This window comes from Ambystoma mexicanum, chromosome 1p, assembly GCF_040938575.1.
Source record: "Ambystoma mexicanum isolate Mex_15411 chromosome 1p, UKY_AmexF1_1, whole genome shotgun sequence".
In the NCBI taxonomy this organism is placed as follows: Eukaryota; Metazoa; Chordata; class Amphibia; order Caudata; family Ambystomatidae; genus Ambystoma; species Ambystoma mexicanum.
Genome location: NC_090921.1, coordinates 125690722 through 125706555, shown reverse-complemented (window position 1 = coordinate 125706555; position 15834 = coordinate 125690722). Strand labels below are relative to the sequence as shown.

Below are 15834 nucleotides of genomic sequence, written 5' to 3'. Positions count from 1 at the left end.
GAGCAATGGATATAGCAACAACCAGGCGCCTCTTGCTTCAAAGACTGATACACAGAATATAATTCTGCGAATTGGCTACTTTTCTCTTTTCCCCAGGTGCTTAACACTTTCTTCAGTTCAGGATTATAAACCACTGCTTTCCAGTGTTGCTCGGTCCCCACATATTTGGCTGAACCATCAGTAAACCAGGCATGTTCAACTTGTTCCCTCGTTAATTCTCCATATGGGATTCCCCATTTTACCGGAGACTCACCGATTTTACTCCCTCTCACAGGCTCCATATCTACTAACGGAACCCCTGTCACTTGCTCATGTAACTTCGTAACTCCACCTTTTCCTGTCTTAGCGCTATCTTGCATGCACCACTTCCATTTGATGATACTGGCTTCTTGGGCATGCCCTATCCGGTGTGTTTTAGGGGAGCTCAGTACCCACTGCATGATCGGAATTTCCAGTCGGATCTATACATCATGGCTCACTGTCATTGTTCGGTATCCACGAGTGCCCAATACCAGGCAAACAGCTGCTTTTCGAAGGGAGTGTATTGGTCACTGGCCTCGGGCAACTTACGACTCCAAAATCCTAAAGGCACTTGCTTCCTGTCCTATTTTTGCCACAAACTCCAGTTGGCATAATTATCCTCTACCGACACATTCAATTCCACCTCCCCTTCCCACAAGGGACATAAATCAAGCACTCTCTGTATGGTATCTTTTGCCAACTGGAACGCTTTATCTTGCTCCTCTCCCCAATCAAAATGGAATTTCTTGCGTCTCACTCGGTAAAGGGACGCCAAAGTCTGCCCCAAATGTGGTATATGGTGTCTCCAAAATCCAAACAACCCAATAAACTGCTGGGCTTGTTTCTTGTTCATCGGAGTGGAAAACTCAATTATCTTTTGCTTAGCTTTTGGCACCATTTCGTGATGCCATTATGCCACTGAATTCCCAGAAAAATCAGGGTCTCTGCTGGACCCTGGGTTTTGGCCTCATTAATTTCCCATCCCTCATTTCATAATCTTTCCATGATGAGGTCTAGGTGCATTCACACGCTATGCTCATCCTTTCCCTGTATCAATATGTCATCAATGTAATGCACAATTTGCACATCTGGCTTGCACAGAATTTTGTCTAAATGTTTGGCCACCAGCCTGTGACAGATGGTCGGACTATGCATGTACCCCATTGCAAACGTTGGAACATGTATTGCCTCCCATTCCAGGAAAATGCAAACTGTTCCTGTCATTCTTCGGCAATCGGTACGGTAAAGAAGGCATTGGCCAAATCTAATACCCCATACCAAGTTCCCTCAAACCACTGCACATTTTCACTCAGAGTGACTGCATCAGGGACTGCAGCTATTAACGGAGGAGTTCCAAGCCGTGGTTACGGGGCGTAATACACCGGCTTCCACGTATCCTTTGATTGTATCTGAAATCTCTTTCTGCCCTCCTGAAATCCGATATTGTTTCATAGATACTCGTTTTGTGGCTAACGGAACCTGCACAGGGAGGATCTTCAATTTCCCCACAATACAGGGGTAAAGGTCAACGCACTCACCCCAAACTGATTGAGGTTACCTCCCAATCTGAGAGTCAAATCCTCCAGAATGTCAAAACCAATAATATATTCGGGTATCGGGACAATTAACACTTGATATGTATCCATCTTCAAATTACCAACTTTCATATCAATTTTGGTCTGAACTGCAGGGGTCTCTTTTCCCCCCAACCCTGTAATTGTAAAATGCCATCCAGTAAACCTCGAATGATTCCCATTGATCAATGACGCCTCCACCTCAGTATCAATTAAAGCACAGTCCTCTTGTATATTTCCTGATTGCCAAAATAACTTCACATTCACATCAGGCCGTCTGTCTACCTTAATTTACTTTGAATGCGTGTATTTGGACTCCATTTCCACCACCGCTAATAGAGCGGCACTAATTGCGCCCGAAAATAGGAATTTGAGCTGAGGGTAGACTAGCCAGACCCCTAAATGCGGTGGTAATAGCGTTGCCACCGCATTTGAGGGCAACCACCCAACTCGTGATTTCGATCTCCCCTCTGCTTCTCAGCTCTTTCTCACTGTTTTATTCTCTATTCTCTCCTCCTCACCCTTCTCCCTCTCTCCTCTCTCCTCTACTTTTTTCTTTGCACTTACTCTATCAGACTTGTCCTTGGACCTAGTACGAACGATAGCAACAATTTCTTTGTCTCCTCCACCCCACCTATGGTTGTCCCCCCATACAACTCTATCTGAAATGTTGTCAGGCCTAGTACAATAGTCGCTTTTTCTGTTCCTCTCCCTGCTTTCTCCTCCCCTCTCCCTCACCTCTTGTTATATTCCGACTCTACCAGAATTGTCATCAGGCCTAGTACGGTAGTTGCCTGTCTGTTTCTCATTTCCTTCCTATCTGTGTCTTAGCACTTGCACTATCTGAAATGTCGATAGGCCGAGTATGATAGTTAATTTTACATTCTTGTTGTTCATGGCCTGTAAGAATGTCATTGTATTTTCCGATGTTCCCTCCCTTGCCTTGAAGCGCTTTGAAACACATTATGTATAGGCGCTATATAAATAAACTGTCATATCATGCCATCGCACTTGACATTGTTCTCAAATCCGCATACGTCGGCTGGAATTGTCGGGACGTACCCGGGGATTCTTCATCCACTTCCTCCGCGGGAGGCGCAGAAGGTATCTGATCCCTACTGGGCTTCTGTACCTCCTACCGTTTCACTTGCTTGTACCGATTTTTACCTTCCAGCCCTCTCTTCTTATTTGATACATGTCTGTGTCTCAATCCCATCAATGTCTTCCCGTGGCACCCCATCTTTTAATAGCGTCAAAAACATATGCTTCCTGGATACCCGAGATTCTCGGCTGGTGAACCTCTTTCCAGGAGTCCGTCTTTCACTCCTCCCCTCTCTCTCTCGTTCTTTCCTCAGCCTTTTCCCATTCCCCTAGATCTACCAACTGCCTGATTGCATCCACCGCCTCATCTGTCATTCTACTGGTCATTCCCACCAACAGGGTCATAATGACATTCTTATCTGTGGCTGGGCGGTTCGAATTAGAGCATTTCTAGCTGAAACTGATAATGCTACCACTCCAATATGTTGTGGGGTATCTAAATGAATAACTTCTTTCATGGTATGCTACCTTACTCTTTGTATGGCCTTTCTCAAGGTTTAAACAAAGAGGTGATGGCTGGAAGGTTTAGAATGAATCTTAACCACTGGCTTTGCTCTGGGCAACCCTCCAGACCATCGTTCTTCGCCTGCCAAGCCATTGCAGAAGGGGAAAGACCATATGCAAATCAGGCTTGGTCCCACCCCTAAAAGGGTCAGTCCAGCCCGAACTGCTAGGTAACATCCCTTCTGCACTAGACCACAAGCATTCCCAAACATGTTTCAGCCTTGTTGGGCCTCATCAGTGAGGAGTAGCTTAGGTCTCTAGGCCCAGCAGGCATGGGTCCCACGTCTGGGCATACTGGACCCACTCGGGGTGACAAAGCAAAAACAAAGAGGTGATGGCTGGAAGGTTTAGAATGAGTCCTAACCACTGGCATTGCTCTGGGCAACACTCCAGACCATCGTTCTTCGCCTGCCAAGCCATTACAGAATGGGAAAGACCATATGCAAATCAGGCTTGGTCCCACCCCTAAAAGGGGCAGTCCAGCCCGAACTGCTAGGTCACATCCCTTCTGCACGAGAACACAAGCGTCCCCAAACATGTTTCGGCCTTGTTGGGCCTCATCAGTGAGGAGTAGGAGTGTGAGTGGTATGCCGAGATGTGGGTCCCGTGCCTGCTGGGCCTAGAGACCCAAGCTACTCCTCACTGATGACGCCCAACAAGGCTGAAACATGTCTGGGGATGCTTGTGGTCTCGTGCAGAAGGGATGTGACCTGGCAGTTCATGCTGGACTACCCCTTTGGGGGTGGGACCAAGCCTGATTTGCATATGGTCTTTCCACTTTTGTAATGGCTTGGCAGGCGGAGAACAATGGTCTGGAGGGTTGCCCAGAGCAATGCCAGAGGTTAAGATTTAGTCTAAACATTCCAACCATCACCTCTTTTGTTTTGCCTTACTCAAGGTTTAACACTTCTTTTCTCCAGCATTGGATCTTTCATGGATTCACATGCTTTGAATATTCCCCGTCGTCAGGCTGGGAATCCCCGGTACATTATATAGACCCTTTCCCGTAGGAAAACTTTTTCGACGCTTATGTGTCCTATCCACCTCGTTTTGTATCATGCGTGCCCGTACCGTCAGGACGTCATGATATAAATACAGGCCCCGCCCCCGCGCTCCCTCAGGTTTCAACCGTCTTTCAAAGTAGTGGGATCCTCGTGTTTACTACTAGTGAAAACTAGGTTGTTTTTTATTTTTTGTCTGTTTCGCGTAAGCGAAGTTCAAATTCTGGAGAATTATGTCTGGAAAGGCGTTATTTCGCCCATGTGCAACCTGTGGCCTCAAAAAGGTTTATGAAGGAGACGGCCACATGGACTGTATCTACTGTCTCCACCCGCACCACACGGCGGATACATGTGAGATATGCCAGGGTTTCTCCCAAAAAACCCTTAAGGACCGTAAAAGAAGGCTGGTCGACTGGCTTAATGACGGAGCGGGTGCCTACCCGGCTTCGGAAGTTGGCTCCACGGCCTCCAGGAGCAAGTCGGAGCCTCCATCGAAGAAGGTTCGGCCAGCAGAAATTCGCGCTGAGGACAAGCATAAGGGGAAACATGCTGGATCCTCCTCATCACATAAAAAGCCCTCCTCCTCCTCATCATCTAAGACGGAGAGGCTAGCGCTGTCTAAATCCTCCTCAGGGGACCGTCCCAGGTCTTCCGTGAGTCGAGAAGCTTCAGCCGGGAAGTCGGCATCGAAATCGACGACGAAGTCTAAGGGCTCGACGACGACGACTTGCTCGTCGACCTCGGTGTCATTGACGATGCCTATTACCGTTCAAGCAGCAGCGGTTGGGATTCCTTCGTCGACGGAGACTCAGTCTATGGCTTGGCTGCCTGAGGTCTATGACCCGATCCCCCCTGAGGTCTTACTGCAGCCAGACACGGCCTGCTCGGCGGAAGGGGAAGGTGACATGGTTCTGCAGCCATCGGATTTAGGCTTACGCCTTCCACGGCGACGAGTGCGAGCGGGGGTATGGTACCTATATCATCCACGTTACTGACCCCCCAGACGGTTTTGTCTCTGGATGTGCTTAATACTCTTCAGAAGCTACTACAGCGGCTGGATACGCAGTTCCCTCAACCTGGGACGTCATCGTCACTTTTGTCTGTACCTTCCGTCGACGAGCAAACTTGTACGGCTCGCTCGTCGACGAAACACCCATCGGCTCCCCAGGCGGTGAAAGATCGTCCTCGAGCTCAGGAGGAGGGTGAGTTGTCGGAGTCCGACTCTATACGTGATGACTCGGGGTCAGACATCTCCCTGTCACCGTCGAGGGACCCGACATGGAATTCGGATGTAGAATTGGAGTCTACGAGGAGCCAGACACAGCCATCTCCCCCTGATGATGTGGGAGCCTTCCATGCAATGATGGGGAAAGCGTGTTCCGAATTCGGCTTGATTCCTGAGGAGCAGAGGAAAGACTGTTTCCTTTTTGACCATATGGGTCAAAGGAGAAAATCGGTATTTGCCATCCCAATCCTTGACCACGTGTGGCAAGAAGGTCTCAAGACGATGCGCCATCCATTCTCGGAACCAGCCATAAAGGGACGGATCGAGAAAAAGTTTAAAGCTCCGGAGTCCACTCCAAAATGTCTAACATCACAGCCTCTGTCTGACTCGGTGGTGTCGGCGGCAGCGGCTAGGAAGGCCAGGGTCCAGCAAAAATGTTCAACGCCACCGGAAAGCGAGGCTAGGAGGCAGGACGCATTTGGAAAGAAGGTGCTCTCGGTCGGAGCGACGACAGTAAGAGCAGCCAATTCCTTAGCGATCGTGTCACGATATGATAGGGAAATGTGGCACAAATTAGCCCCTATCCTAGAACACCTGCCAGACGAACACCGGAAAGCAGCTATGTTACTGGTGCGGGACGGCGAAGAGGCCTCGAACCACGCTATTAATATCGCAGTTGACCTAGCAGAGTCTGGTTTCAAACAAATCAACCATGGAGTAGTGCTTCGTCGACAAGCGTGGCTCAAATGTACTACTTTCCGTCCTGAAGTACAGTACAAAGTCCTGGACATGCCATGCGAAGGGGAGCACCTGTTTGGCGAAAAGGTTGATGAAGCGCTGAAAGGGATGAAAGAAGACACGGATACTGCTAGGTCCCTCGGCGCCCTTCAAACGGGTAGAAATTTTCGCTCTTTTCGCCCCTTCAGAGGTGCTTCTGGAAACTCCCGCTTTGGAGCCTCGAGGGACCGTGGATTTAACAGGCCTTCGTACTCTTCACAAGGGTTCAGACGAGCGTCCCAGTCGGCACGTGGAAGCAGGGACTATCAAGCCTCCAGGCGGCGAGGCTCAGGTCCGTCGTCAACGAAGAACAAGCAAACCAGCAATCAATGACGGCCTTCGGAACGTCCTGGGGGGTCGAGTCTCTCATCACTTCGACCGATGGAAATGCATCACCAAAGATCGATGGGTCCTAGACACGATTCGCATGGGTCATGCGCTGCAATTCAAAGACAAGCCTCCGCGTCTTCCTCCTTTATTCTCGCCACAGCCCCACCTCCAAATCCTACGACAAGAGGCGGCGCTTATGTTGCGAAAAGGGGCGGTAGAGAGAGTTCCTGTGGCACAGGAAGGCCAAGGAGTTTATTCCAGGTTCTTTGTTGTCAAAAAGCCAAACGGCAAATGGAGGCCCATTCTCGACCTGAGGGTACTCAACAAGTGGCTAAAGAGCCAAAAATTCAAAATGCTAAAACTCCAAGAGGTTATCAGATCGGTGCAACCCATGGACTATCTATCATCACTAGACCTTCAGGATGCTTATTTTCACATCCCAATACGCCCACGACACAGGAGATATTTAAGATTCGTCGTCGGGAGAAAGCATTTTCAGTTCAAGGTCCTCCCGTTCGGGCTCAAGTCCTCCCCCAGGACGTTCACCAAGTGCTTGGCCCCTATAGCGGCCCATTTAAGGAAGGATGGTCATCATGTCTATCCATATCTAGACGACTGGCTAGTCAGAGGGTCATCCAAGGAACAAACACGAGACAGTCTACGAGCCGCAATGTCCATCTTACAGGAACTGGGCTTCGCAATAAACTTCAACAAGTCCTCAGTAGAGCCTTCGAGGACCTTGGTCTTTCTAGGAGCGGAGTTTCATACACACACAAGCCTGGTGAAACCATCCAGCGAAAGAATTCAGAAACTTCAAAACAAGGCGTCGGAATGGAGAGGCGGTACCAAGGTCTCTGTGCGCAAGTACATGTCCCTGCTAGGGACCATGTCGTCCTGCATTCCGTTAATAAACAACTGCCGTCTGTTTATGAGGCCTTGCCAGGAATTTCTAGCGGACCGTTGGGCGCAGAGCAGAGGTCGCTGGTCCGACAGACTGGTCGTCGACGAACAACTAGTTCAAGCACTCGGCTGGTGGAAAGTGTCTACTCATCTAACGAAAGGGATGCCTCTACTGGAACCAGAGTTCCAAAAGACGGTGGTGACGGATGCATCGCTGAGCGGATGGGGAGCTCATCTGGATATGTTACAGGTACAAGGCCAGTGGTCTTTGCAGGAGTCCTCCCTGCATATCAACCTGCTAGAACTGAGAGCAGTGCGATGGGCTCTGAAGTCTTTTCTTCCGCAACTGAGGGACTCGGTGGTGCGTGTCATGACGGACAACACCACTACGATGTTCTACTTGAGGAAACAAGGAGGGACACGTTCCAGGTCCCTATCGACGGAGGCACAGAAAATCTGGCATTGGGCCCTGCAACACAACATGCAAATCTTAGCGTTTCACCTACCAGGAGTGAAAAACGTGGAAGCCGATGCCCTCAGCAGAGAAATGAACGAAGTTCACGAATGGGTGCTGAACGACCAACAACTTCAATAAGTATTCAAGGAATGGGGACACCCTTCCATAGACCTGTTTGCAACGAAGAACAACAAGAAATGCCATCAGTACGCAAGCAGATGGCCTCAGCAGGGCTCACTGGGGGATGCGTTCTCATTCCCATGGACGAACAAATTCCTGTACGCATTCCCTCCTTTTCCCCTTGTCCGGAGGACGTTGCAATGGATCCTCAGGTACCCATGTCGGTAGAATTCTGTTGGCCCCATACTGGGCCAGACAGGTGTGGTTTTCAGACCTACTACACTTAGCGGCGGCGGAACCGATGAGATTCCAGAAGACCCCCGACCTTCTGTCTCGACAGGAGGGTGTCGTTTGGCATCACGACCCGGACAGCCTCAAGTTGACGGCCTGGCTCCTGACTTCGCCGAATTTGGTCGGCTAACGATTCCGGAGGACTGTCGACGTATCCTGCAAGCGGCAAGAGCACCTTCCACAAACGCCTCATACGCGTACAAATGGAAAAGGTTCTGTCAATGGTGTGAGGATCAACCAGGTTTGGCCCCGCAATCGATTAGGCCGGAACAGCTCCTTCCATACTTGCTGTTATTAGCTCAAAAGAGCCTGTCGGTGTCGTCAATAAAAGTACACCTAGCAGCCATTTCCAGGTTTACTCGTCGACGGCACTCGCCACCATTGTTCAGCGACCGCCTGATTAAGCACTTCCTTAAAGGCCTCTTTCGGAGTTTCCCTCCAGAGAAGAAATTTCCACCGGAGTGGAGCCTCAATCTGGTCTTAACGTCTCTTATGAAACCTCCGTTTGAGCCAATGTCATCATCGTCTCTAAAGTTTCTGTCGTGGAAATTGGCCTTCCTGGTGGCCATCACTTCAGCCCGACGTATTTCAGAAGTTCAGGCTCTAATGGTGGACCCACCATACTTACGATTTTTCAAGACCAAGGTAGTCCTAGCCACTAACCCACAGTTCATACCAAAAGCTCCTTCGGTGTTTCATAAACACTCTTCTATCGTGTTGCCTACGTTTTTTCCGGAGCCATGCTCGGGAGCGGAGCGCATGCTACACACATTGGATGTAAAAAGGGCTCTCAAGTTTTATCTTCATCGTACGCAACCGTTCAGAGAAACGAGACAGCTGTTTGTGGCCTATGGGTTGGGTGCTAGAGGAAAAGCCATTTCAAAGCAAGGACTATCAAGATGGGTGTCATCTACCATTTCGTACTGCCATTCCAGGGCAGGGAAGCCTCTTCTACGACGGCCAAGAGCTCATTCAACTAGAGCAGCGGCATCGTCGACGGCACTGTGGGCCGGAGTCCCTCTAGGGGACATCTGCATGGCGGCTACCTGGGCGGCTACACACACCTTTACCCGCCATTACTGCCTGTCGCAGCAACATGCCGAAGACACCCGGATGGGACAGGCAGTGCTTCGACACCTATTCCAATAAGGTAAGCCCCGGCTGCGGGGTTGCATCCTGTGGAATTTATGACTGTATGTGGTTCGTTTTCCTATGTTAACTATTACTGATGTATACATGATCATAGGGAACGGCCTTTGTGAAAAAAGTATATGGGTTTGCATGCACGCCTCCTCTTGGGGGTGGTACTGCTATGTAATCTATTCAAAGCATGTGAATCCATGAAAGATCCAATGCTGGAGAAGGGAATAGTTTCTTACCTGTAACTCCATTTCTCCAGCATTGGTATCTTTCATGGATTCACATGCGCCCACCTGCCTCCCCTGAACATGCAAACCGGTTTCCCCACTACTTTGGGGGCCGAAATCTGAGGGAGCGCGGGGGCGGGGCCTGTATTTATATCATGACGTCCTGACGGTACGGGCACGCATGATACAAAACGAGGTGGATAGGACACATAAGCGTCGAAAAAGTTTTCCTACGGGAAAGGGTCTATATAATGTACCGGGGATTCCCAGCCTGACGACGGGGAATATTCAAAGCATGTGAATCCATGAAAGATACCAATGCTGGAGAAATGGAGTTACAGGTAAGAAACTATTCCCTTCCTCCTTAGGCCAGTCTGATGCAATCGGGTACTTGCAGTTACACCATTGGGCCGCTAGCTCTGATAAAGACATTTGCACCTCACCCCCGTAATCCTCATGGGGAGGACCTACACGTAACATTTACTGAATATGTGTTTCCTGCAACAAAGGCAGAAACCGGGTGGCGTCCGTGGAATGTACCTGGAGACCTGCTGCCCCTTCGTCAAGTAACCTCCCCATCCAAGTTAACAAAGACTCACCAGCCCTTTGCTTCAATCGGCTAATGGTTTACCCGACCTCTTGCTGGCAATAATCCTCTAGTGTTGTAAAATCCACCAACCCCCAACCAGGATTGTTTGGGTTGGTACCAGCTCGCCTGCGCATCACTGGTTTAGCTGTTACCTCCTTCCGACCAGTTACTGGCCGGGACGCTACCTCCTGCTCTGAATCACTCTCAATGCTGGGACTATCAAATACATCTCCATCCCATTGGTTGGGGTCCCAATCAACCCCTGCGGAAGCAATCACGGTCGCTACCTTATGGGAATTCACACTCACTCTTCTCTTCCGATATTTGTACCGGTCAACCCTTACGGCAGCTCGCTCGGCTACCGCTTGATATTTATCTGCCTTATCATGATACAACTTAATTTGGAGCTGCTGCATTAACGCAATCTGGTTCTCAGGCGCCAGCTCATTTTCCAACCTCAACACACTTGCCTGCAGTTCCACATTCTGTTCATTCACCTTCCTGAAAGCATGCAACAGAATCTAACCTCTTCCTAAAGCCGAAAACTCTTTCCCTTTTTCCACCGGCATCTGTTGCAGGCAGCCCGTCACTTAGGCCAGACTCGTATCTCCTATACAATTATCCCAAGTCTCACTCAGACCTGCACCACAGGCCCAGGTTGGTGCCACTTTGTCATACAGACCTTTTTGTACACCCTGGGATAGTTACTTCAGGACAGTCTGCGCCTGTAGAGCTTCCTTTTTTCCTAAATAGGGAACTCATGATATTAATGAATGTTTCACGTCTCTATCGTCAATACCTCACAACACACCCATTTTTCTCATCAAATATTCATCAAAAACTTGCCTCTCTGAGTCCAACACTTCAGAATGATTAAATCGGAAGGGTTCTTTGGCATCAACGTCAGCACAAACACCCTGCTCACAGCGCCAAATGTTTTGCTTTTTTGGCCACGCACAGGGGCCTTAGACTCCCGCACCCTATTACACGGATGCCAACATTTCTTGGACTCAGGGAGGTTATCAATCACACTTAGACCACTCGTTAGAAGGACAATAAATGGTTTGTTAAAGGCCCTCTATTCACATTCAATACACATACACACAACTAAAACATAGCATACAGTTGATTATACATAAGCATATAAAAAGAGCATCACCGTTAGTATGGTTGCAGAAGACACCTTCATCTCAGTCACCACAACACTGCTTAGTCCAGAGCAGGTAGGAAGATAGGAAGAGAGGTTGCTCATGCTAACGGAGTCTGGAGCGGAGAGTTCTCCCTCAGCAAGACTGCATCTCCCGGGGTCCAAATCTCTCTCTCTCTTCCATGAGGAATATCTCTTATCTTATGGGGAAATCCCCGCCCTTCATGGTTACCAGACTGCCCCCGGCCGAAGGGCAGACAGCAAGCATTGGGAGCAAAGAGTGGAAAAGTCCAGCTAGAAGTGGAAAAACCCAGCCCCTCTCCCTTGTCTTCGTTCCCAGCACCCCTTATCACTGCACCTGCAAAGCTCTGACTTGTTCTTCAGCTGACAATACAACAACTGTCCTCCACAGTTAGCTCATCTGACATCATTATGTGACCTTGCAACTGTTGTAGAATTCACTTTTGCTTGCTGAGCCCACGAAAACCTAGGCTTTCATTGTGGTAATGGAAGTGAATGTCCAAAATGGCCGCACACGGGGGCCATGTTGTTTAGCTCATTTTCGCATACGTACTACAGGGTCTGCTAAGTGATGACTGAACGCATCCGCCTTCCCTTCATAAAACTTTCATCAAATTTCTCCTCATTAAGTTCTCTCCCACTCCTTTGCTAATGGCATACTGTTATATTGAGCATGAGATTGTTCAGTGTATGAGGAAACAAGGAGATGCTTGTCAGATGGCGGAGTCACCCTTCTCATCCTTGCTTCCGGCAGGGACCAGAGTAGGTGAGAGAAGGGCCTGGTGCTGTGAAATCTCAGCCCCACCAGCTTGCATCTACAGGGAGTCGCTAACCGGAGGCACATGCAGAGCCGTCACTCAATCCTCATCAGCCACATAGGGAGAACACAGAAGCCCGAGGAAGAGGCCTGCAATGTCCTTGCTGTGACGCTGTCATTCCCTAAGTTTGCCCCAACGCAAACGGTATGAGGGCCATTTACAGACCTGGGAGGCATGCAGGCGACAGAACTGGGATGCATGCAGGCGAACCCGATACCCTTAGCAGGGGTGAGAAACCAGAAGGTTAAGTGGGGTGTATATTGAGTGTATATTGAGAGAGAGAGCCCAAGAAAGACTAGAATCAAGAACTATGCGAACTGGGGCAACAAGCCCAACGGCCTACGCTGGGAGAGCAAATGAGATGGTCAAAAAAGGTGTACAGTGAGACGAGGAGCCCACAAGGAGCCAGATAGCCCACGTGGGACTAAAGAGCAACTGGGAGAAAGTTTGCAGGAGCAACTAAGAGATTAACTTTGTGATTTGATTCAAACACTTGCCCAGCAGTCCTGTACTATAGCAAAAAAGAACGACTTACAGGACCCAGATCTGAACTTTTATCAGCAGGCCAGAGCCTGAGAGAAAGAATACCAAACACAAGACACAAGTGGGTGTTGGTCAGAAACCAGCCACCCAAAGCAAAGTATAGTGGGAACCAACCTTCTTAGGCAGAAGCGTATGTTTTTTAGGTTAATAGTGGTAGCAAAGTGTAGTGGCAACCGACCTTCTTAGGCAGAAGCGTATGTTATTTAGGTTATTATTGGTATTGATGGATCACAGGTTAGAGTAGGTTTGGAAACAGGACAGAATTTTGGTGACGCATCCTCACAAGCACCATTTTATGATTTTTTTGGGAGTTAGGGAAACCATCATCATAGCTATAGAGTTATTTTGGTATTGCCCAAATTGATCGAAAAAATTTGAACGAATGGTAGATTTGACCATTAGTTCGAATTCTTGCAAACAATTTGAATCTGAAATCTGAAAATATTGGGTGTCCCCCGCTCCTCATGTTTGGCATATTCGGATTCAGTGGTTGCGGAGGTGTTCCTAGTATCCTTGACAATGGCGTGGGGGACAAAAATTGCTCGGGCCCCCGAGCAGAGCAGACAACCCAGATACGTTATTTGAGGTTTTCTTTTTTTTAATAAAACTTGTGGAACCATGTCTTCTTGTCCATCTCATATGTTGCGATGTACCACAGGTCTTAGTGCGTTGGCCTTCTCTACCACCTAGTAAATGCACATGGTTTTCTCAGGGCTTTGGACTCCGCCTATGCTAAGTAAATCTATGTGGGGTTCTCAGTGGTTTGGCTTTCGCCTGCAAAATCCATATGGGTTGTTCCACCATCCACCCACAATTCACAACTCCATCTACCCACAAATCCCCTCAATTCCCTCAAAGATTCCACCCTAATTCCCACCTCTACCTATGTTTTATTACCGATTTAAATCTACTCTAATCTAACTATCAAAAACATTGCTTACCTAACAAGTGTGAGCCGGTCCTGCTCTCTTCAGATGCCAACCATCGACTGTCCGAGTTTCTACATGCCTACCTTTATATAGGCGCAAGGTTGTGGCTCTTATCTCAAACCTTGGGAAAAACCCATAAAGTTTAACGTGGATGAATGCCCTGGAAACTTTACTGGTTCGAGTTTTGCCCAAAGAGTCCCACCCAGGCGTATATATATAAAATTAACCCTGGGTGTTTGGGAATGTGTTTAGAGGAGCATTAGGACACATCTAGAAAACATTTCAACTATACTGCTATGTATATTGCATCTATGTTTATAGTATGCCTCCCATGTGCAAGTTAGATTTGCACTAGTTCCTTTTTCCACAGAGGTAGCTCTTGCTTGTTGGGTGATGCTTGACACAGAGGAGATACTTTTAGCTTATAATCAACACATTCTTACTTCAAGCATAATATTTAAGGTTTCTGACCTGTGGCTAAAACAAGCATAACTCACTAATATCAAGACCCCCTAAGTCTTAACTGGTTATGTTTTATTGTAGCCCAGTATTCTTTGAGCATAAGTAGACTTTTATAGCACTGTAAATGTCCATCACTCAGGACGGTTTTGACTTACTCAGAACTGTATGTAATTACTGAGTATTCAATGGAGTCTTTTCAATGTTTGACCACCACTATTGTTATATGACTCTCAAATCAAAGGCAAGAAATGCTCTACTGTAGATAAATCATGGAACAATGGTATTATTACTGGGTGGGTAACCTTTTCTTTATCTATGTTTTTTAAATAAACTGTATTTTCCTTTTCTACCCTGTTCGGAGTATAGTTTGTCAAAATGAAAAGAAACGTCCCATGTTCAAGAAGATTAGAAATTGTGAACCAAAGTTGTGTTTGTCGAAAAAATCTGTGACCACCATGGCTAAAAAAGTAGAAAACATTAAAGAAAAAGACGTCCATGAACTAGAAAGCAAGCCAGGTAGGCAAAACTGTTCCAGTAATGTATGTAATTTATTACAGCTTTCAGAGGCAAGCCCCAGCCAAAGTGGTCCTGAATGGCTTTCAAACTGATTAGCATACATTGAAGACCTCAAGTCTTGGCCTCTTGTTCAAAGTAAAGTTGAATTATGCCAGCAAGAGATGGTCTAGCAGTTTTAGTTTTGTTCCCCTTGGGTTCATAGCCAATACTAATTTGCACATGGCTGATCCCCAAATGCACAAGCAATCTAAAAACAAAGCAGTGGGATTCTACCCCAATACATTCTAAGGGGTTGGGAAGCAGTGATATTCATCATTTTTTGCTTTAAAAATGATGATATTTATGCTATTTAACCTGATTGTGTAGCTTATATTGTTTCAGTTAATTATGTTATAAGAGTTGATGAAATTCCTGCTCTGTTCATGTATTCATTTTTATGAAGAGAAACTGTTCTTTGAATGTCATCCTGGTTTTCTGCTGCAAGTAATGTCTGGTTTTCATATTAGTCAGTCATCTTTCTCTTTCAGGTTCTATCCCTGTATACAAGAATCTAATAAACATGTTTCATACTTGTGATAGCGGTATCAATTCTAATGAATACATTCCTTCCACAGATTCCTCATCTTCTGACATACACTTCTGCCTCAGCCAACACTGGAACATATTCAACAGCCACAAGGGGGCCATCACCTCTCCTTGGTGCCTCCTTGTTTCATCCCCACTCATACTCGAAGTGACCAGGGACATTTTCTTTTCTACTGCAGCATTTAGGAACATTATTTCAGTCACTTTACTGTTTTGCATTTATTTGTCCCCACACGTTTTTTTTATGGTGTTTCATCCCAAGACAGACTTTAAGACCTGTCAGGAGCGCGACTGCTCCACTACTGCTATAGATTTGAACTCGTTCTTCCTTTTTTTCAGTTTGCCTCCTTCCTCCTCCAATGTCTCACAGACACCATCCTCTTCAGAGTTAATTTTCGACCTGCCAGTGGTACAGAATCGGCCCTGCTCCACATGTGGGATGAGCACCTGAAATCCTTAGAGAGCACCACCACTGCTATCCTCATTCTCCCGCGTCTACCAGCTGTATTTAACACTTTAGACCACATAATTCTGATTAATAATTTCTGTAGTTCCT

The 15834-nt window shown here is 47.5% G+C and overlaps 1 protein-coding gene across 1 annotated transcript in view; it reads left to right on the top strand.

The window, feature by feature from the left end:
• ZCWPW1 (zinc finger CW-type and PWWP domain containing 1) overlaps positions 1–15834 on the top strand; it is an 867839-nt gene that overhangs the window by 777856 nt on the left and 74149 nt on the right. Inside the window, exon 6 of the mRNA XM_069607206.1 lies at positions 14544–14693. Coding sequence (XP_069463307.1) covers positions 14544–14693 — 150 coding nt within the window. The remainder of the gene's footprint in view (positions 1–14543; positions 14694–15834) is intronic.